The following is a 25,034-nucleotide window of genomic DNA, read 5'->3' on the forward strand; positions in this document are numbered from 1 at the left end:
GAAGCTAAAAAAGCTCAGTGTGGTTAAAAAAGCAAAGCTCATAATGTTACTACTACAGTTACTTAGACTGTGTTTCCTGTAAGCCTGGCTCTTGTCCACATGTCGCCTGTAAAGATGGATCAAACGATTACAGGCAAAGCATGACTGATGCTATGGAATCAAATTAATACTGATGTATATCTTTAAAAATCCAGCAATCTGTCAGCAGCATTAATTAGATCTGCTGATTATAGTCTTCTGATTATTAAGGGGATCAGGAAATTGAAAAAAAAAAAAAAAGAAGCTCACAAATTCACTGATTCCAGGCCTGTGACATTTAGTATTTGTATGGATTGATACCATACATTAATTAATAAAACAGGTTTGAAGTGCTCCATTTTGCTTTCACGCCAGTCACACGTTTCAGGACACGTTTACTTTGCCATTATTGTTACATGTACATTTATTGTGTTACTCATCCTGCTGCTTTATGCTAATTAACACAATGAGGTGAGGTGGTCATTTTCCCATACAACCTTTATTTTCTTGTTTTTATAGCCTTTCTAACTTGGAGGATTTTCTATCAAACAATCACATTAAATCTATTTTTTTTTTTTAAACAAACAAACACAAAAACAACATCTGTACATACCTGTACCCACTGGGGTCATTTTTAATAACCCCAACTCTTACTACCACCTAATTTTAATGCATCAGCTTTTACAAAAGTACGTTGTGTTGGTATTTCAGCATGTATACATTTTATATAATGTTTGGAGTTTTTGCTTGGATATAGAAAAAAAGGAATGCCTTGACTTGCTTATTGTTTCTTCTCAGACATGCCTCGTAATTATCTGATCATACTAAATCTGATTTTATCATTTACCATATCCATCCACTGTAATTCATGGTACAAGCTGATGTCATGGATTCACATTACAATCCCTAAAGTGCTTCGCTACAGTCCAAGAAGATGCATGTTAGATTAATATGACCCAACATTGCCCATAGTTTTGACATGGATAAAGCTGATATAGGGGATAATGAGAAGTAATGTAAAGAAATTGATGTTTAGGGTTCTTCCGCTTGAATCCTGTCAATGTTTTAAACTTGATGGGATGATGAGTTTAAATTTGACGTCACACATACATGACTTTCACACCCATCCTCTCTGTTGATGCATTTAGAAACCAGAAAGAACAGTATCTAATTTTGATAAAACCACAACTCCGCCCACCCACACTGCGATATATAGCAACCTTTGTTCCTCAGCTAAAACCCTTTGGTGAAATCCTCCTTGCTCCGTACGTGTTATCTATCATGCTGTTGCTCAATATGGTAATTTAAACAATCTGCCATGAGGTGCAGAACATTTCCACATTCTCTATGTCTATTACCACATGTTTATTCTGAATCCAGTGCAGCATGCTGCCACAGAACGACGTGGAAATCAGTATGTACTGTACCTATCAGGCTCTGTTGAAGATTATTTCAAACCGAACCTGAATAAAACATGAATAGCAGGATAAAGTAAGGTTCATTCTGAATAACATGTGTCACATTTGTAAGACATTTACATTTACCTTTCCAGGTTTTTTTTTTTTTTTTACATAAACAAAATGTATACTTTTCAGAGTGGTACTAAAAGCTACAGCTCATCCATGTAGCAGCCTCCTCTGTCAAAACAAAATTAGCCTATGAAAGACCCGAATGTTATGGGTTCAAAGATTTTTTTTGATATTCTCCATCTAATTTTGAGAAGCTCAGATCACACAAAGAAGTTAGCAATTTTAACAAATGATACAACATGTGTACTTCCAGCAGCCTCATAAACCAAAAAGTCTGCCGAGGAGTTGAAGGCTGAACTTTATGAGCTTTGACTGAAAATAATTGCACTTCTGTAACATGTAGCACCTGCTATTGTGACACCCAAAACACCTCAGAGTACATTGTTTCATCAGACTGATTTTCTGTCTCGTGGAGTGGGAATGAGAACAAATCCAGCTTTTGGATTCTCACTTGAAGGTGAGATTGTGCCACAAAATGTCTTCATTTAAACAGTTATTCTCCATATTAAGTTACATCTAGTTAAAGTTCTGCACTGGCACATCACAATCTCTCTCTTACATGCCCAGAATTTAATAGCCACCATCCAGGAAGGAGTTGCAGAACCGTAAGGTCAAAACCTCAAAATAAACACCATTACACTTCTTTTCTGCACAATTTGAGCCATAATCACCAGGAGACACATCAGCAGCACAGTCATCTATTATTTGGAAGCCATCCTGGTGGGCTCACATGTCTGGGGTCACCATGTATTTGTCCACGGGTGCAGAGTGAGTTTGAATAAAGCTCCTCTGTCCCCTGCATTTTTCAGACCTGTGACTCGTGACTGCTCTCTGCTCTCAGAGGAATGAAGGGGAAAACTTGTCGAAAATGTATAGGGGTTGTGAGACTTTGTGCGTCAGGTCATGAGATGAATTTCAGGGATACTACAGGTTGCTTGACATCATGTGCAGAAATGTGTGTATTCTAGTGTGTGTGTGTGTTTGCAGAAGGGTGTGGTGGAAAGAGCAGCATGCAGTAAGAAATAATGGGGCAAACCCTGTCAAACTGGCTGCTGTACTCGGAGACAGTGTTCCAGTGTTTTTTCTCAATGAAATATAATCACAGTCAAATATCCTCACTGTCGCATGATGTGATCATGAGGTCTGTTCCAAATGTGTCACGTCGGAAGACAAAATGTGCACTCACACCTTCATTCCCTGGAATGGAGGGTGTTGAGCCTGGCTCACTACCAATGGGAATATACCTAAATAAACAAATTACCTCTTAAAAAAACTTTGTTGTAATTCCTGGCCAAACATCATACAAACAATAATGTGATATAGAAGAATGTGAATTTAAGTTGAAAAACTTAAATGCTGATACAACTCTGAATGATGAACCTTGCAGTGGTACGTACATTTCCTGATGTACAATGTGATTTTACAATACTTGGATGTTTCTAATTCCAGTCAGCAAAAAAATAAATAAAATCATAGAGTAATTCAAGGTAGCTCCACTTCTCTGGGCTCTGACAGTAGCATGCTGCTCACACACCGTTTCACTATTAATTAATTAGATGATTAGAAATGTAATGATGTCATATACAATTAACATATCACTCATGGGGGCAAACCAGTAGTTTTTCTTCAATAATTCAACTGTGTTTCGCAGCAAACGCTTCTCAAAAATTCTCTTTTTCATTCATGAGTTTTACTCGTGACACAGTCTTCTGATTGTAAAAACACAACCTCAACACGAAACTCAATATTGACCCAGATGTTGAAGTGTACATGCATGAAGAGTCGATTTAGAACTTACTTGACTGAATTAAAGAGTTGTCAATCATACAACGGTGAACAATGTTATCATGGTGTGTTAAGTGCTAAATATAATCACCAATTACTTTAGAAACGCACCTTGCCAGTAGCAGTTTCGACCCTGTCTCAAAACGGCCTTAATTGTTGGTGGCATAGATTCAACACGGTATGAGAGACATTCCTCAGAGATTATGGTCCATTTCAACATAATGGCATCACACAGCAGCTGCACATATATAATGTGGAAGTCCTTTTCCACCATATCCTCTAAATTCCAAAGGTGGTAACAATAAAGTCATTGTTAGATTCAAGAAAGCATTTGGAGGTGATTTGAGCTTTGTGACTTGACATGTTCATTTTGGAAGTGGACATCAGAAGATGGTTACACAATAGTTGTAAAGCCCTGATGTGTACTCTCACGCTCAGTCTGAGCCTCTATAGGTCACCCTGACTACGTCATCATACTTAAATATGTTGTTTGCTGCAGCCTGATTTTCTAACCGGCTATTTGTGTTAATATGTAGTCGAAGAGGTGTACCTAATAAAGTGGATAAACACTGTTCATACCAGAAAACTTTAGAAATGCTCTGGGCAAACACAGCAGAGAGGCATCTCATGACCTGAGGGGTCCTCTAAGTTGGCAAACTGCACAAGTACACAAGCTGAAAAGACTCAACTTGTATTTTCAAACTACTACACATTCACTGACGGGTAATAGGAGCAATATATAGCAATACAAAATCAACACCATATTTAGTAATGACAGTTTTTCTTTGTGCACACGTAATACAGGGTGGGGTCAGTACTGTTTTCATTGTTATGAAGAAAATCTCATTAAAACCAGCCATCATCTTTGCTACATCGGCAACCAGAAATAGATTTGGATATTGCACTCCTGTCTCTTCTTTAAAGCAATCTGCGTGCAGTCTTTTGGGGGAACAATGGAGGAGACTGTTACAGGAGGGGGGAGTACGTATTGACTTTTTTCCTCACCTCTTTCATCTTAATGCATCTCATTTTCCCTCACAACCTCTTTTGTTGAACACCTTTCCTTCCCCATCAACATTTATCAATCTCTCTATCCTTGTGAGGTGAAAAATTGCGCCCATTACATTTGCCATGTGGTGTACAGAAATAGCATTCTTTTCACTGACAAGCTTTGAGTAAAACAACTTACAAAACTGCAGGACCAAGTCGCTGCAGCATAAATCACTAGCAAAGCACTGGAAAAGTCTGATACATTGACAGGTTAAAGATGGAGAAATGGGTGCACAACTCAAATAATCCCAGCAGTGCAATGGTAGCTTTGACACACAATACATTCGTTCTTGTCTTCTTTAGAGAAGCGTCATCACAAAATTTCAGGGCAGGTTAAAAAAAAAAGGAATCAACCATTTGCATATGTTGAATATACTGTCACTTACATTGTCCAACTTACAAATCCATTAATCTATTAACTTGAACAAAGTATGGCTATTTGCTAATTAGAAATACAGTGGTGCTAATGAACACATCATTAGTTTAGATGAGTATTTCATTGTAGCTCCATATTGCTGTGAAACATAAAGTTTGGAACTTTTGATCCGGGCAGAAGACAATATGACACTGTATTGAGCTGAATATCAGACAGGCTTTTTTTCATGGAAAAAAGTTGTGTTGGAAGTGAGGACATCCTATAATGGAAGTCTAATATTCTTGATGTTATGCCACATTCTGTACAGCAAATGTACTGGGACTCAGAGGCAGGATTCCACTCTGCCTTTGCCCACAGTGAGCTGGGGATGAGCTCTGACACCCACAATCCTGAGTTGGATTTAAGAAGAATAGAAGATGGATTGACAGTGGGAGGAAATCATAGTATCTGGAGGAGACCGGCCCACAGGAAAAACAAACGATACACCTAAGTGGAAATTCCCCATGAATGTGATTAACAGTGTAAAGCAACTTGAGAATGCTGAAGAGGGAGGTATACGATACGTAATTTCACATTATATTCTTTTCACTGTAAAGTGAAATTACTATCCACAACACCAGAGCGTGACCTGGAAAAAGCCCCTCCCAGAATGTTGGATGCTTTTAAGTTCCTGGGCTCATTATTTGTGTGTATTTTATGTCGCAGATTGTCGATAGACTCCAAGTCTTTGGGCTCTACGTTTACCTCACTTGCCTCTCTGCGGAACCCCCCACCCTCCACACACAAAAAAAAACTTCAAGCCGCCACCAGACACATCACTGTGCCTTGATTTATGATGATGCCAGTGTGGCCAAAAAATGCAACCTCTTTGGTCTAAGCTTAAGCATGATAAATGATGAGAACACAGCTGGTACCTTAAACAAGGAATCGTAATGACCTGTGCATTTTGCCCAGCATAGCATTACGGTGTTAATTACATTCGGTTACAAAGTGCCGTTAAGAAAACCTAAAAGGTCTGCAGGTGCTCTATCACTGACTAATCAATTGCCATTATCATACCCGGGACAAAAGTCTCGACCCGCAGGACATGTGGGATGCTGCTGCCGTCTCTCTCCTCTCTGCACTGAACATGGCACTCTGCTAAAGCAGCACCATTTAATGGCCACTGGGGACCGATTTAAAAGTTTTGGAGTAATGGCTATCCATAAAAAAAGTGGCTCATCATTTCAGAAATGACAATATAATGTGAAGCTATCCAACACAATGGGAGCATCATGGGAGTGGGGTGTGAACACGAAGACATTACAGCAGCTGGCTGTAGTTGCGCCGCTCCTTCAGGATGAAATATTTGGAAAAGGTGTGTTGTGCCAGAAAAAAAAAATCTCAGTTGCACTACCTGCAGTTTGTTGTTGTGTAACAAAGCACTTCAGCACACTGAGTACTCAGCGAGCGTCAGTGGAAACATACAGTGTCCTCAACAGATGTGATTATGAGGATTAGGCCCGTCTCCCCCGCCTCCCCCCCCTCCCCCCCCCAACCGCTCCGTCTCGCCTCTGACCCTCTCATTTATCCAGCGGGAGGGAGTGCAGATTGGCAACAGGTTTGGCTGTACCAGTCAACACACTATTTGAACAAACAAACAGCTCTCTGTATACATCCCCACAGAGACAGTCACTCTAACGGATGCAGTCATCAGACTTTGACTGGCACTTTTTATTGTATATAGAGTTTGGCTTTTATTCACGAGGACTTGTCCTTGGAGGAAAAATAAAAAATGATTAAGACCATCATTCAACACGCGAAGAAACATCCAGGGGTAGGTTGACTTGTTCGTGCATCTTGTAATCATAGGGATTACATCAATTGTTTTCTTAAAATCAAATTTGGGTGACTGTTTAAAACGTAGTGATTTAAACACACAGCCTTGTTTTGTGATTGTAAGTAAGATTACTGTGAAGTTATTAGTGCTGTGAAATCAGATAATCAGTTCGAAGTATTTTTTATTTGGAGAATACGTCATGTCACAGATCACACAGCCCTGCGTGAGCAGATGAGTTAGTTTTAGAGTGAGCGATTGAGCTGAAAGCAACACAGAGAACTCAGCTGAGTTTCTTTTGTTACATAATGCATTAAAATAGTTATAATTGTGTTCCCATTGACTTGTTTGAAACAAGCACTGTGACCGCACGTAATTACCCTGGTATGTTAATCTGCTTACCACTATCGTCATAAAATAAAAGAAGAAAGAGAAGACGGAGAAGCCATCTGTGCTCATTTTTCACCACTGTTGCCTCAGAGCTATGCTGAGGGTGACCCAAATTCATAGATTGACAGGGTTGGCTTGGCGGTGCACCAGAGAAGTAATAAGGGCAGCAACAGTATCGAACCCCAGTGAGTATAAAACACTTCCTATATCGGTCATGCTGGATGGTGAAAGGTGAAACAATCACTAGTGCGGCACGATATGAAGATGTCAGCAGTGTGGTGTGAACAGCTCCCAACACACAGGCCTGTCTTCAGTGTGTGTGTGTGTGTGTGTGTGTGTGTGTGTGTGTGTGTGTGTGTGTGTGTGTGTGTGTGTGTGTGTGTGTGTGTGTGTGTGTGTGTGTGTGTGTGTGTGTGTCAGCGATCAAAGCTGACCTGCTTCTGTGTATTTATGTGTTGCTGTTTTGTGTTTACTCCAGTGATAATCGAAGCGAAGCGTCTGCAGTCAGCGAACAGTGTGTGTGTGTGTGTGTGTGTGTGTGCGCGCGCGCGTGTGTGTGTATACGTGCGTGCGCCAATGTCAGTGCAGTGACAATTTTGTGCATAGTCTTAACTTTTTCAAGGTTATGAAAAGTTCATAGTGAACTTTCAGTGTGGCCCAGCAAATATAAAGGGAGCTGCATGACAGCATGCAGACCGATGTTGCAACAAACAAAAGCAAACTTGTTTTAACAAATGAAGACAAATTACAATTGTGGTAGTCTGATGATTTTGCTTTTTTGGTAATTGGAAGGATTGGAAACTAGTTTAGGCCCCATAAATGTGATCGTTTGTGACACAAACCTACCTGAAGGAGGATGACAGTGTACTTGAGAGATAATTAGATATACAAGGTCAAAAAATTACGAACTGAGGTAATAATGTCGTTGTGAAGACTCATAGGTCTTTTATATGTACTCTATGACAAATTAAACTATGGCGTTCTGACGATTCTGTCAGTATCATTTAAACACATTATCTAGATTGGTATTTTGATGTAAAAGTTTGAAGATATTTTAATTCTGGGAAAACTTAATATTTTGATATTGTTTCCATTAAGACCAATTCATTCATCTTCTATACAACTGTAGGAGGAATGTGGAGTACCTGTAACCCAGGCATGTACAGGGAGAACATGTAAACTCCACATAGACAAGCCTGTCAATGTTGAATTTTATTGAGCAATGTTAAAAACCATTTCTAATTTGTTGCACCATGAAAAGAAAAGAAACACTTTATGATAGCGGACAACAGTGAATGATTATATTCAAAATTAAAATACCAAGCAAACAACCAGTCACTCCCAGGAAACCTGCAGATGATATGATTGTCTGCCTCATAGGAACTGAAACATTATGTATAGATGATGTTGTCCTCTCAACACTGTTTTCCAAACATGGGACAGCAGTTCAGACCGTCCCCACAGATATTTGCAGCAGAGTTTCATGTTGACCTCGGTAAGCCGACTTATTGCCGACTGGCATTTATTTTGACGATGGCCAGTTGGAAAATTTCACCTCGTCACCCAACCGTAACTGATTGCACATTTACTCAGCTGTCAAACTCGATTGAGTGGAAATCTGAAGCTGGGACTCCATGATGCTGTAAGTTTTTTTTTTTTTTTTAAAGAAGTTATGTGCTGCTCAGTGGTTTTGGCTTGGGTAGTCAAGAGAGGGAGATGTTTCTTTTTTCGTTTGAGTTTTTTCAGTCTGTGGACTGCACCTTTATGTTGTGTATATCAAAGTTTTCTCGCCAGACATTTCCGTAATCAACAAGGCAAGTAGCAACGCAATCAGACAGAAGACAGATGTCTAGATACAGCTGAGTAGAGACATCCTTCAGTTCAACCTGATCAAACTGTCATCTCTCTGCAGCTTGACTAGAGATGTGTGGGCTGAGAACAGCTGTTCGCCAGTGGTGTGACACCCTCCATCTCCCTCGCTGTCTTTCTCTTTCATACACAAAGTATCACACGAGCAAAGTAGACAGCAAATGTATTGCAGCGTGGTGTTGATGAATAAATGCTGTGTGTGGAGAGGATCGTCACACCTAAGCTTTTGCTGTTTTAGATGACATTTCACATTATCCCCATGTCTCCTTAATGTGATTTTTTTTTTTCCTTTTTGTAATTCTAATCCCCATCAACGTTCAGAACATCAAATGAAAGTCTATCTGCATTAACACCTTCGTGCCGGTGTGTTTCGAGTATTGGGTGTGAGCTCATTCCGTATTTGTGTTTGCATGTGTTTATGTGACTAAGCCTCGGTGTGTGTGTGTGTGTGTGTGTGTGTGTGTGTGTGTGTGTGTGTGTGTGTGTGTGTGTGTGTGTGTGTGTGTGTGTGTGTGTGTGTACGTGCGTGTGGCTGTCGCTCAGTGTGACAGGTAGTGTTACAGGAGGAGAGGCTGGCACACACTGAGATGCACCCACACACACACACACACTCTCTTCTTCCACCGCGTCCTTGCCCGTTCAACCCAGGCTGACAGTGAGCTGCCTCACACATGGCCTGGGCCTCATGCATATGGAGGAGGGCAGAGAGAGGAAAAACAGGAATAACAACTACCCGTGTGTGTGTGTGTGTGTGTGTGTGTGTGTGTGTGTGTGTGTGTGTGTGTGTGTGTGTGTGTGTGTGTGTGTGTGTGTGTGTGTGTGTGTGTGTCACACAAGTGTATGTTCATGGTACATATCACAGCTGACCACTTGATGGAATATGTTTGTTTACCATCTTCTGTCTCAGTCCGGGACTAATCCTCTCCTCTCCTCTCCTCTCCTCTCCTCTCAGTTAATTCCTCAGTTTTTTTTCGCCTCTCTTGGCATGATGGGGGCCACTCTCTACCTGATCCGCCTGGCAAAAGGGCCTCATGTCACGTAAGTTTATATGTCGTTCATCTGCTCTTTGGGATCATTCAGATTTAGACATTTAGCTGTCATACATATGAAATCAAATTGTGGTAAAACGCTAAGTAATCCAGTAATAACACTATCCTTACTCAAATAAAGGAGGTGGCCTTGTTGTTGTTCCTAACAGCTGTTTGTTGCTGCTTATTAAAAGCAGTTAGAAGAAAAAATAAGGGATGATATTGACTTTGAAGCATTAGGTTGTGTCAAAGTATTGAAAATATCATTAAATCAGAAATCTGCACAAGTTGCAATGTCATCCTTTTTTTGCATGTTGATTAATGGGCTTATTGTTTGTCACAGTGTTATTGGAAAAAGTACTTAAAATACAATAACTTGATGTTTGAAATTGTTATTTTATTGCTACTATTACATTTTCATTTCTCCACCTAACACAATGACACAAATGCAATATTTATGATATTTTCAAAAGACAAAAATGACAAATCAAATTATCATTGGTGTTATCAGTTACCAGTCATTAAGCACATGTAATAATGAGTCATTAGATCAATAAAAAATGATATGGTGCATCACCAGTAGAAGATGAGTAATTGTGTAATTCTCTGGGTTGTATCTTCAATAAAAAAAACACTTTACACAAGATACAGTGGTAATATACTGTTTGCATTTGTCAAATATACAATATATGAGAAAATGGGATTGCATAGTTGTAGTGCCTGTACCATGCTTCTAAAGTGAGCTAAAGTCACATTTGATTGGATGATTCGGTTGTTCCTGGCACTGGAATGATAAAACATGTAAAAGATTTACTATGTCTTTTGGTTTATTTTGCCTTTGTTCATAATAATCAGACCAGGCCATGAAGATAAGTTGTATAAAATAGTATAGATGATGAATGGATGGTAATTTCTGATAATTACTTATGTGGAATCTTAAAAAGACTCCAACTTTTAACCAATAATACAATAATGGGTAATGACATAATACATGCCAATAATGTTATAATTCTGGCCATTTGGATGGGATAAAACCAATAATGTGATAACTTGTGATCAAATAATTATTTCTTACAGCCATAAATGACATGGTATGTATCTTCAATAAATGAGTATGCCTATACCATCCACTGTACATATTTTTGATAATCAAGCTTCCAAAACCTGCAAAAAAGTTTTAATTTCCAATAAATGTTGCCTTATTTCTGTATTATTACAATTTTCTTACGTTTTGAAAATATTTTTCTAATGGTACTCCTTAATATAACAACAATGGCTGATATATCCCATTACATTATTGACTTTTTAGAATTAGGATTGCTGAAAGTATGGTATTGTTGGCAGGTATTACATTATTACTCCACTAATTGAGGTCTGAAAGGTCTGAAAGTGATGCCACTAAAATTGAGAGCACTGAGATGTCAAATAGGTTTCATCATGTATTCTCCATCTGAAATGTCTTGAAAGTTTCAATATAATTGCACAGCAGCAATATTCAGTCGGCATAAGAAAGGTAGTGAATATTTGAGTATGGAGTGTCGAGACAACAATGAGGAGACTAGCTGGAAGCCTTACCTGCAACCTAATCACCAAAGTATGCGTCTGGAGTATACCAAGCAACATCTGAATGAGCCAGAGTGGTTTTGGAAACAAGTGCTGTGAGCAGATGAAATTCAAATGAGCACTTTAGACACAAACTATCAACAGCATGCTCAGAAAAATAAAGCAGCAGCGACAACTGTAAAGCACGGCGGTTGAAGCATCTTGCTTTGGGACTGCGGGCCAGTGGGTAGCACAGGAACACTTTCACAAAAAGAAGAATATAATCCATATATATTAGAAAATGATTGACACAAATGGCAAAGATCTGTGCAGAAAGGGACGATTTGATGATGAAAGGTATTTGTGCGGGTCACTTCAGAAGAAGAAGTGAGTAGACACTTTTTAAAAAGAATCGAAAAACAAATGTGAGTCTCTTAATGGGCCTTCAACATTAATGTTCTTCATTTAAAATCAAATACACTGATCGTGCAATGTATACGTTAAAGTAAATGTAATAGATATGGCAGTTGCAGGATATGAAAAAAGACCTACTCAAGTACTCAGATATGTTTATTTGTTATTATATTGTGAAAAGCTGCACAAGTGGTGACACATTAAAAACATTGACACATACACGGATCACATTCAGACATGAAGGAACCTCATTGGTGGAAGAACTGACAAGCTGCTGAAATGATTCTTTATTTACCAGCCTTTTGCATGTAAAGGCTTCTGAAATTTGCTCTTACGTGTATCAATGATGATAAAGTTCAACGTGAAATACAAAAATGTTCACAATCAAATAAAAACTGTTGCTTGGCATGAGAAGGAAAATGTGTGATATGAGTTTGGAGCTGGCAGCCCTGTGGTAGTAATCGATTTCTGGTCACAACGCTGCAAGGTCGCGGAGGGCTTTGCATTGTCGAGATACAATTTGCATTTTCTCAACAAAACATTAAATTTCACTGAATTTGAGCCATATGTTAAAGCAATATTTATAAATACTGCCTCCATCTGCATTAAAATGTCACATTTTGGTCCTGCACTGAGCGTGGAACCCAGCGACTGCACCCATACAGTGAATGTGGACTGTCCTATTTTTGGCCACAGAGAACCACTTGTTCTGGGGGTCAGCCATGAAGCCTGACCTCATCACCAGCTGGTGATGAGTGCTGTGGTCAGCGGCCGTCCGCACTGTGAGACTGGCCGGTGTTTGTGGTAATGGAAGCAGAGGAGGGGGAGAGATGTTCCCGCTGCTGCCCATCTCTCTCTCTCTCTCTCTCTCTCTCTGTCTCTTTGTTTGTGCTTTGGTGGCGTGACGTGGTGCTGGAGAGGAGGAGGAGGGCGGAGGGGCGGTGGCAGCGGAGTGCTGTGAAATCCAGACTTTGGTTAATGAACAGAGGAAGACTGCCAAGTCGCTGGGCTGACTTCACCTCATCTCATAATCACGCTCTCTCTTTCTTTTTCTCTCTCCAACTTTTCTCTCCATCCAGCATCTTCGTATTTATGTCCTTCTGTTGCTCTGTTTTTCTTTTTCCTTGTCATTTGTTACTTTGTGGTCTGTAACTCATGTTCAACTCGGTGTTTTTGTTTTCCTGCACCTGCTTTGCCTCCATCTTTCCACCTTTCATATTTTTACATTCTACTTTTGTCCTTCTTTCTCTTCCTCTCCCTTTTATTTTGCACGCTGTTAATATTTCCACATTTTGCAGCCTCCGGGACAAGAAGAACAATCCAGAGCCCTGGAACCACCTCGACCCCACCTACCAGTACAAGGTGACGAGTCCTGCTGTCACACACTGTCGCCTGCCTCACTGCTCACACCAATTTTACATGTGCCAAGAAACTAATCGAGACAGGAAAGGCATGCTTGCACCGAGTCAGGACCTCCTCAGATTCATCTGCAACTGACCAAAATAGATTTAGAGGAAGCCTTCGCTGGTAAAATTATGTCAAATCAATGTGGCTGCATCCTGGCTTTCTTAACATCTGTTCAAACAAAGAAAGAAAAGACAAAGTGTCTTTCTAAAACAAATTAAGTCAGATGGAAGGAAGCTCTTAGTAGTGGGAAATAATTTACCTTACTTCCTGAACAAGGCCAGAGCCACAGACAAACTAATGAAAGTATTAACAGCGCAGACCAAAATAGAGCAGAAAAACAATCACTTGACAGGACCTACAAGAGGAGATCTGGGTGATGTGTTTTTCAGAGAGGAAAGCATCTGACGGTTTCAAGGCTGAGTTGCTTGCCAGTGGAACGAAGGTCAGGACACGGCATGTTTAATTCTCCATAGCGAGGCAAAGGTCTCGCATCGAAATTCCACTGAAGTCCAAACAATGATCGTAATGAGAGGGGGAGGGGAGCTAAGATAGAGGGAAGGGAGAATGGAGGAGGTGAGGTTTTTAATGGTAGTCTAATCAAAAAATAAATATACATATATATATATATATATATATATTAGGAAAGAAAATCATCACTGCCAGTGAGGAGACAAAAAGAAAAATATTTTTGTTTTGTTTTGGTTGAAGGGCTGAGAAGAATACAGAGCACACCCATGCAGTCACACAGTGTATTACGCATGACACATGGAAACAGTCATCTAGCCTCACTCAGCATGATCATAATTTGTGGTAAAAACTAGATACATATTTGCTTTCTCTTGATTATGTTTGTATGTGTATCTGAAGAAAAAAATCAATATCGTCCTTTTTTTTTTGTTCACACTCTCCTAAAGACACTGCTGATTAATTTAATTTAAGCAAAACAGATTTAAATGTATTCCTCCTGCAGCTTGTGGCCATCAACACCGACTACAAGCACCTGAAGAAAGAGGGACCTGACTTCTAAAGGTCCTCCAGGAAACGTCAGGGACACCAAACTTGGCAGGACCTCCCGCTGGCACCACGCTCGCATGAAGCCTCTTTCTGTGCTTCTCCTTCATCTCATCTCATTGTTTGCGGCTTGCGATGCTGAATTATCATTGTAACCTTGTGGGAACAGATTATTAAAAGTCACATGAGACCAGTAGTGCATCTCAATAATCACAATAAACAACGTCTAAATAATCAATTGAAGAATTGAGAGTCCTCTGTCCTGTCACTTCTGAAACAGTGATCAACACACAAATAAATTGCAGACGTCATAAGAAATAGGATGATCTTTTTAAGTGACCACTTTTGGATAAAACAGTGCGCAGGCGAACAAAAACCTCATGCAGACGATGCAAAATTGTCTGGAAAATGACCTCAGTATGATCACGTGCAATCACATTGGAGGTGTGTTGCACCAGCCCCAACCAAAAGCATAATAATATGTCGTCAAGCATCTTGGAGGCGAGCTGGAAATATATTTGGGTAATCATCTTGGGAGACAAAAAAAAAAAAGTATGCGCGATATGAACCTCACATCACTGTTTATATGCGTCACACTGCATTGAACCATACTGAAAACACTCAAAGTTCAAATACTTTCTTATCTGAGGAGGTTCTTCATGACCGCGGCCCTGCTCTCACATGAGTTCAGTTTGCTCCGTTGTCTTTCTTGGGAGACCATTTGTCTGCATTTAAACCATCCTATTTATACAATGCATTCTCATGAGTTGGTTTATATTTTGGACATGCATAGCACCAAATTAATAGCTTATGGAAAGAAAAGACATAATGAGCAGGGTCGGCGGTCGTTTAACATCCATGACTTCAAGGTAGTTTGAATTTCATTGCATCAACTGTTGTCTCAGCCTAATTCTTCACTCACCAGCTGAATGACAAGTCTCTTGTTGGTTCAGACCAGCAGCAGCATTTTGGTAGGATTCTCATCTGTAGCTCATTGTGTAAGTAATTTTTTTCCCCATTAATTTATGATTATTTTTAATGATTTGGGATATTAAAGTAAATACAATTAGAAGTGTATGTGTGCTTTGAGTTGTAAGTGTTGTGCCTCTCATACATTTTTTATTTGAAAGTATTGCTGTTGTTGTTGACGTGCTGGGGCCTAATTGTTGGACAATGCTGACCGTGGAGAGAATTGAGTAACTGATTTAAATTTAAATGACAACTTAGTGCCAAACAACTTAATTTGCCCTTATTTTCCCGTTGAGACTTAAGCTGTTTACATTCCATTTTAATCATCAGACCAAAACGTGTCTTATTTGAGGTTTGACACAGAAATGTCACCATATGTGTTTCCTTTCTCATTTGTGATCATAATTGTTTATGTTTCAACCATTCGTCCTTTTTGTGTCCCCTTAAATCCGCAGACACACTTTGGAGAGTAAAGAAGTAAAGACATCTATATTGCCTGCAACTTTCACCAGTTCCTCTGAGGAGCCCTGGAGCGTGAGTCAACATACACTGGGTATTCTGCAGAGAAAATAACAACATACATTCAGCATTCAGAGTGTGTGTGTGTGTGTGTGTGTGTGTGTGTGTGTGTGTGTGTGTGTGTGTGTGTGTGTGTGTGTGTGTGTGTGTGTGTGTGTGTGTGTGTGTGTGTGTGAGTGCATGTGCATGTGCATGCATGTATGTGAAAAACGAAAGATGAATATTAAACAGTTGAAAGAAAATGACACAATAATAGTTTTTTTACAGTAAGGAACCTGGAGTTTAGTGAATTGTAATTCTTAGGCTTTACTCATGCGAAGTGTGAAGTAATCAGGTCCTGCGGAGTGATCAGGTCCAGCTGTAGGTTTCATGCAATAGAAAAAAATATGAAAAGAAACTAAGAAAACTTAAAGTAATCATGGCAGCTTCACTAATTTCATAACCGTAATCAGTTATTTTAGATGTACTGCTCGAAATAGTGTCATTGCATGTGTTACTTCCTGTGAGTAAATCTCATAGTTCAATTATTATGTATTGATTGATTATTAAAGTATAAACAGAGATAAAACAGTTGTATTCAAACATGCTGGTAAACAGAATCAAAGTGTGTAACTTGACAATGCCTGGAGCCGCCATTGTTTTCTAAATGACTGCACCACTGAACTCACACATGCTCTGCAGAGCCGAGAGTGAAGATGTTAATTTCCAGGGGAAAACATTATTTACTGAGCTCATCACTTCAAAAGTCCAACTCTGCTGGGATAAATAAGTCACACATAGACAACACACTGAGATGTGAAGATGCAGATGAATATGACCAAAATAGAAATCAGTCACGCTAAGATGAAGGTTTCCGTGGGTCACGGAGCTCTTTTCAACCTGCTTGCAGTCGCGGAAAGATCCAGTCCAGAGAGACAGTTTGATCACACCTCCTCTGTAACGACCAAAACATTATTTTCACTTCAGGTGTGGAACAAGAAAATGACACTCAGAATCAGTGCTTTCCACAAATATGTCTCCTGCTGGTATAATTCTCCCCTGTCGCAGAGTTCATTGAATGATGAATGTTTGCGTCTGTGTGAACCTGTTTGTGTGTGCGGGCCCTCGCTCAGTATCACTGGGCACCAGGCAACATAAAATCCGTCTGTAATGGCACACAAACTGTCTCAATGTCGAGCCCCTGGGTTCTCCTAATACACTCTCTAATAGACAATCTGTGTCCCAGTGTGTGTGTGTGTGTGTGTGTGTGTGTGTGTGTGTGTGTGTGTGTGTGTGTGTGTGTGTGTGTGTGTGTGTGTGTGTGTGTGTGTGTGTGTGTGAGCGTGTGATGTGCAAAAGCTGATGACACATAATCAGCCAGGCCAAAGGATCACACTGAGACATGATCGCAAGGTCTCACACACACACTCACACACACACACACACACACACACACACACACACACACACACACACACACACACACACACACTCCATCAACTTTCATTCATTTTCAAGCTGATTTACTGAAGCCTCAAACATAAATACAACAGCCAACATGCATCGCCAAACAATGACTTTAGTCCAACTTAAAAATGTAAAATGCAATAATATTTCTTTTTGGCTCTTACTTTGTGTCCCCCATTGTCACCATAATGTATGTAATTTTGTTCTTGTGACAATAATTTATTAATTCACCTCCTCACACATGTTTTGGGTTTTTTTATGCCTTTGCATAAAATTACATTGACTTACGTTGATTCGCTGTTGATTGTTATGGATTTTATACAAACACTGAAATGGAAGGGTTCACCCTATGGTGAAACATGCCACACCACATCTAACAGTTTAATCCAAAACTTAAACAGCCATGGAATAATCAGATTTTTTTTTTTTTAAATGACTGAATTTCTGTTCAACATGCACAGATTTGCTTTCGCTGCCAAAGAGATGCTGGTTCAACTCTTTTTGTTTTATCCACAGAACATGTTGCAGGAGTTGCATGTGACATTACACAGCTGGCTCCCCATGTCTGATTTAGATATATGTTACTTAAAGCATCGGCCTAAACACACTATTACTTTTTAAATGTGCGATGAAAGCAACTTGTTTATCTATTAACTCGTCTTTTCTCCTACTGGTTTAGTCATTTTTCAGCTGAAAGAGAGTTGGGACGGCGCTGCAGCCGAACTGCCGAACTCATCAACTATAACTGTGTTCATATGGCTTCCAAATCTAGTGTCAGCACACTGATGCGGTACTTTTCCCCCAAACTGCAAACATTAATGCAGACTTGTACTCCCAATCAGGCTTCAGCAGGCGATGAATAGCGGCAGTGTGTGATTAAGATCTCCATTTCACAAACACAGCTTGCGTCTCTCACTTTTTCTACCTCGGAAGCTGTCGTGAGAGCTCTCGAGCTCCCGCCGGTGAGAGAAGCAAGAGACTGAGGGAGACCGTCCGCTCCTCGATTACATCCTCCCTGACAAGCAAGAGTAGGTATTTTTAGACGAGGATTAATTTTAATGGGTGAGATAAGAAGTGAGTTGTGGGTGGAGGAGGGACGGATAAATAAGTAAATAGGACATGCCGCAAAAAACAGGAGGCGGCGGTGGCGGCGCGGGGCTAATGTGTGTGTTGTTGTGAGGCCCTGGGCAGATCCACTGATCTTGTGTAGATAGTGAGGCCTTTCATCATTTAACGTTTTCTTCCGGAGCTGCAACATCAAAATCAAAGAGCCAACCAGCCGTTTACCACTGACTCTTCACCATTGTGACCTCTCATACAGGATAAGTGCTTAAACTATGATTTTCTTCTGCTATTTTGGGTTACAATTGGAGAGAATTTTTTTTTACCCTGTATTGGAAAAGAAAAGTTTATACAGTGAACTTTGTTTAGATGAAGAATACTTTGGACCAGAATCATCACAGTCGGGAAGATACCAAGGCAACATTGCAAGTCATTGAAGATATGAAGTGATTCTGTTTACTTTTTCTTTGTTTACCTTTCATTGTGTTTTTTTGTTTGTTTTTGTGTTGTGGTTGTTAGCATGTTGTATTTTTGTTGTAATTTGTATTTACGTTTGTGTTGTCTTATTTACCTTGTGTGCTTTTATTGTTCGATATTATTTATTTGTGTTGTAGGTTTCCATATGTATCGTTTGCATTTTTTGTGTTATGGTGTGTTGTATTTGTATTGTGGGCTTTGTGGGGACCCTTCATGGCCACCATACATACACGTTAAATGCTTTTATTTATTTATGTATTCATTTGTTTATCTATCTATCTATCTATCTATCTATCTATCTATCTATCTATCTATCTATCTATCTATCTATCTATCTATCTATTTATACAAATTGGCCATTAAGCTTTCTGATATCATCATACAGTGTCTTTTTATGCAGGTTCAGGGTTCTAACTATAAATTGTTAAAAGCATAAAATATCAACAAAACATCAGTCACAAATTACTGAAACCGAAATTAATTTTCTTCTCGGGTCCCGTGTGAATGTGACACAGTGCTCAGCAATGATGGCTCGGGGACAAATCTATTTAAAGTGTGACACTTCATGCTTGGTCTGGTCCTGTTCACAACAAAAGGTGTCTGATCAGATGTGTTGTAATGTGGTGGCGACACTGCAAGAAAACCAAGTGAAAATAGCTGCTATGTTTGGAGGAAAAGGTTTTGATCACTACAGTTTTCTCTCAAATCATTTCGCAGCACATATTCTGCTTGAGAATTCAGTCCATGATGGACCCGGATGTTTTAACAGGGTATAACCAAGAGCATCGGTGTGCACCTGTGCTTTTTAATCCAATGCAACTGCTGCAGATTTCAGACATTGTTGACCACAAATACATACAAATTATAATTGTATTACTAAAAGCAATAAAAAGCATTACAGATAAATGCACATATTCTGCAATTTTTAGGAGAAGGTCTTTGGATTTCTGCAACATTAGAACATCACAAAAATGTCTTAACATGTGGGGTTTTTTTTATACTCTCTCTTAAGCTTTTTGAGTACCGAAAACTACAAATCAAAGGTCAAAACTGAAATAATAATGTCACGAAAATGTTTAAATTGGCCCTTAAATATATCTCCTGCACAAAACTTGGGTGTGTGTGAAAACTGAAACCCAAGTAGAGTTTTGTTTATCACTTTGTTTATCACAGCATCATAAAATATCAACCTTATTTTTGTTTTAAATCTATACACAGCAAGGCACATTTTCCTTTTCTTAAACCACTCTGGTCCAAGGTGAAAGAAATTATTCTATCTATAATTTCCGATACTACAGTTACCAAAGTGATTTCTGTTTCAGTCGCCTCAGATGAGATTTTTCTGAGGAGCAGAGCTGGGAAAATTGCTCACATTTTTCACTCAGATAATTATGTTTAAAAGCTTAAAAACATTTGAAACAAAAGTAAGGAAAAGTGAGTAACACAGCTTTCCATAGATATTGGTTATTTACGCATACATCTTTACAAAAGCAGCCACTTCTTTTGATTTGACTTTTCCACTGCAGATACTATGATCTCTGTCAGTCTACTCACAGTTTTAGCTAATTTAAAATGCTACTTAACAATAAAAACATATTCTGTTGTTATACCATCTGCTTTAAAAAGTCACCTTAAACAAGATTTTTTTTTTAAATGACACAAGCAGATGTATCAGCTACTGATTTGGCTTCATCATTTTATATTCCAGGGTTCCTGCGTGACAAATATAATGCCCATAAAGTAGTTTCATATCAGTGTGCGACACTGCAAAGAGAAAACCGACACCTGCACATCTCACCGAAAATATGACAATGCAGAGGGTGACTTCCTGCCTGGGTGTCTTCCTAAATATGTCAGCGGTGTGTTTACACCGCACGGCTTCAGAATAGCTTACGCCGTGTGAAAAGCGGGACAAAAAAATAGAGATAATGCTGCATCGGCAAGTCTCGTTCCTGGAGTCCCTCACCGCTGAGGGAGAGAGAAGAGCTTCCACTGACACCTAGGTGAAAACAAACAAACAAATGCACAAATAAACAAACCGCTTTCAATTTCCGGCTCCCTGCCGCAGGTGTGGAAAATGTTTGCTTACTCGACGTTCGCGTTAAAGAAGGAAATCGGCGCCAAATAGGGATTAAGGGGCTTCTCTGGACATGATGGATCGTACACTGTAAATAACAATAACAAAGCAAAAGATGCCAAATCAGATGATGAAATATACTTTGCAATTTCAAGGAAAAAAAATTATTTTATGACAACAAAAATAAAGATGACCTTAAGTAGCACATTTTAACGACAGTCTTAAAGAATTTTATTTGATTGATCACATTCACAGACCAACAGTGGTGAGCAGGCGTCTGCTGCGGTTGGTCCACTTGAAGAACCACCATCAGTGAAAGATGAGGCTAAAACCCCGAGTCTCATGACTGGAAACTCCATCTATTCCCACATGATGCTAAGTAAATGGTATTACTAGACAAAAACAATCTCTTGTGTGGACATTTTGTGTTAATCAGTAACGGGTCGGTAACGTGGCTTGGTATCATTACAGCCTCACAGTCAGAAGAACATTAAACTTCTTATTACTTATTTACTTGCTGTTTACTTGCTATTTTCACTCTGTGCTTCACAGTAGAGTAACAAAAAGGCCTGATGGGAGGTGTATGTGTTTATTGCTATTGTTTTTGTTTTTTTTATTGGTTAGTATGTTTTGTACACAATAACTCTCAATCCTGTCAGGCAGATTAACAGATTATATACAAGAAATGTGCCGAGGTGGAAGAGACTAAGTGTTGAGAAACATCTGGATAATTTTTTGGATAGTAAATTGAGATCCGTGGTACGATCCAGATATATGAGTGTACATATGTAGGGGGAGAGGACAGCTGGAAAAGTCCAATTGTCCAGCCAGGTCATTTTAGTTTCAGACCACATACGGCCCAATTTGATCTTGACGGGATTGGATGGGTAAAACAGAAGACTCAGAATTACTTATATATTTGAACTCTAAAGTTTTACTTTGTTTTTGTGTAGAGTATACATTTGTACAAAGAAAATCTCGTTTTCCAGAAACTTAACCATCAGTTCAGAAAAAGACTACAATTTCAACATAAAGCCAAACTTAATTGATACCTCCCAGGGCAAAATATCAGGCAATTTCCACTTTACAACTCTTGTATTTTTTATTTTCATTTTTTTGCATCCTTTCAGCAGGCATGTTTTTACAACCTCATTCTCACAGTATGGCTTAGAGGTCAACGTTTGTTCGGAATGTGGGAGGCAGCGCTCATAGCGGCATCATTGATCGCTCAGCTTTGGTCTCAGTGCAGTGTGACGTCCACTGCTCTCAATTAAAAAGCTGTAGAAATGTTTTCTGCGATATTTATTGTTGGGCCAGCCTGGAGCCTCACGCGGGCCAGTTTTGGCCAACAGGCCCTATGTTGGATTCCCCTGTGGAGATGTGCACTCAGAGTGCCTTCTTCTTGTTTCATTAACATGATGTACTTAATGATTTCATCTGTTGTCTCATCACTTTTTCACCCTTAAGTCTTCTTGATTTCCACCTTCATTAAGCACTTCACCTTCTGTGGGCTGTAATGCGACAAAAAAAAAAAGTATTTTAGCAGAGTCACTTTGAAGTAAAGCTGGGCAGAGTTCCACCTGTCAGAGAAAAATAATCTCTCAGTAATACTGATATTTCACTGAGGATGTTGGAAAACCTCGGTCATGATGAAATGGATGGTACTTGAACACTTACCCAGTTCCAGTCCCCACGTCAGTCTTTCCTTTGTGGAGTTTGCATGTTTTCTCTTTATCCGCATGGTTTTTCACTATTTAAATAATGACTCTAAAATTGCCTGTTGGTGTGCGGTGTCCACAATGCGATGGACCAGTGACCTGTCCAGGGTTCTTCCTCACTTTCCCCCTACAATCAGATGGAAGTCAGACAGAGAAGACATGTTTGCATTGAATCCTAGATTCCAGTAGTTCATGTCCGGATTTTTATCTATTTGGGGCAAAAAACATAGCAATAAGCACGACAAAGCTAGTTTGTGGACGTATTGAAACCAAAAAAAACTTTCCACTCTCTTCTGCAGAGCAGGATTATCGACCAACCCGTAAGAAAACATGTTAAATTCAATGAAGAACCAACAACATAAAGATAATACAAAAGCCTCATCATGAATGTTTAGTTTCAACATTAAATGCCCCACGAGGATCTTTAATATTTTCCTTGTGGCCTTTGTTATTTTGTCTGTTTCCATGATAAATGCAGCACCACACAGCAGGTTCGTATTGTGCGCATTAATCGTAGCAGCAGCAGGTGCAGGAGAGTGAATGGATTAGAAGCTGGATTAGGATTACAGCACAGACACACTGTTGTGCCCTCTCGTACTGAAGTGTCGCCTCTCACACCATGAGGAGCGCTCCTGTTTCATTAAGGGATAATTACAACGCATTAGTGCAGCTTGGATATATAAATATGACTTAGAACATGGTTACATCTTGATAGACGGCTCCTCCTGTCTATATTTAGATGCTTTTTTTATGCTCAGATCAACTTCTGCCAGGTTTAACTGTGATAGGATGCCAAAGTGACAGGGACAGATTTATGCAAATGACACACACACACACACACACACACACACACACACACACACACACACACACACACACACACACACACACACACACACACACACACACACACACACACACACACACACACACACACACACACACACACACACACTGTCAGCCTCAAGATACATTTCTAATTAATTGCTGACACTGTCATTTATCCCTCTCTTCATTAAACCGACATGATTTATTGTCAGATCAGCTACCGCGGGAATTTAATTTTGTCATCTTTTCATTTTAAACTGCGCGTGTGTGTTTGTGTGTGTTGCGCAGCAGTAGAGGGCAGATCAGAGGGAGTTTTAGGGCTGTGATGTATGACCAGCATTATGAGGAAATGTACCAGATGGGTAATACTGTGTACAATTATGACAATTACACCCTAAGAGTGCTTTTTCATTGCACTTTTTTTCCCCCTGCTTATGGACCAATTCATTTTACAGAATGATTTTATGATCCATTCTGCTGCTAAGAGACATCGCTCATCTGTGTGTCTCATCTCCTCCCGCAAAAAAAGAAGAAAATTCCTGCACAGGATTAAGAAAGAGCTCAATTATGTAAAGTGTACAACAAAGTCCAGGCTATCCTTCAAATTCATTGACCGCAGTATATACACCGAGATGTTACTAACACATAGTTCTGCCTCCTACGTTAATCAGCATGTTGTTGAGTCTGAAAGCAGCTTCTACAATCCCAAACTCTTAATGAAGAATCCTGGTGTTTTGTTTTTCTTCTCATAAAATTGAGTTCATTATCAGATACACATTTGAATGTGGTGTATGTCGGGAGTGAATAAATAAATTAGTATAAATCAAGATTTCTTCTTTGGATTATTACAGTTTATCAGTTTACTTGGACATAGTTTGAACACTTTCTTCATCTTATTTTGTTTATTCATGTTATTCTATTTCACTGATAATAGATAAAAAAAATGAAGAAGAAATAGCAGAAGATTAAACAAGTAATTATATATACTGCAGAAATTAGACCTAATACAGCCTGAGGAAACAGCCTGTTTACAGCCAGTATTTAAAAGACATAATATGTCTTTTAAATACTAATTTCATGTTTTATTAATTTTCTCTTGTAAATTTTGCACTATTTTCAATATTAGATATTTCTAAAATAATTGGCGCTTAGCGGGTTAACTCCAGACATTAAATAATTTATAAGAAAACCATGCTGTCCCGAGCAATTTCAGGAAAATGTTATACTTTGAAAATCCCACCATCGACTAAACATATTCCAAAAATCTGAGAAATCATTCAGAGTAAATAAAAAGGCCAGAGGGGTCAGTATTAGATGCTGACGGTCTTCGGGTAATCGGGCTCCATTAGGATCAGGCGTGATTTTTGCACGTCACAACCTTGTTGAGGCTTGGCATGTAAAATTCTGTCTTGGAAAACAAATTCCTCGCAGTGGCGATGCCTGGAAACTGCTGCCTGCTGAGTGAAGCCAAAGAAGTGGGCCTTCACTGAGGCGTACATCACCGCACGCCAGCACTGCAGACCAACACCGGTTCACTTGATGCTCGCTAAAGTGACAGACGGGCCATTTCCCGAACATTCCCAGAACTTATGACCCCATATCCAACTCTGTTTATGACGGCATTAAGATCAGCCTGTCCTCAAGTCTTTCACACACATTATAGGATGTCGTCAGAGTCTCGCTTCAAATGGCCACTGAGGGGG

At 39.5% G+C, this 25,034-nt stretch overlaps 1 protein-coding gene across 1 annotated transcript; it reads left to right on the top strand.

Moving 5' to 3' along the window:
* Positions 1-6,532: 6,532 nt before the first annotated feature.
* Positions 6,533-14,251, top strand: LOC308129748 (cytochrome c oxidase subunit NDUFA4; the record flags this gene model as incomplete). The annotated part of the gene is made up of 4 exons (XM_080495796.1): positions 6,533-6,574; positions 9,786-9,871; positions 13,116-13,179; positions 14,195-14,251. 4 exons carry the CDS (start codon positions 6,533-6,535, stop codon positions 14,249-14,251), a joined length of 249 nt encoding a protein of 82 aa, XP_080351922.1.
* Positions 14,252-25,034: the final 10,783 nt, after the last annotated feature.

Source organism: Blennius ocellaris, assembly GCF_963422515.1.
Source record: "Blennius ocellaris genome assembly, chromosome: 4".
NCBI classification, from domain to species: Eukaryota; Metazoa; Chordata; class Actinopteri; order Blenniiformes; family Blenniidae; genus Blennius; species Blennius ocellaris.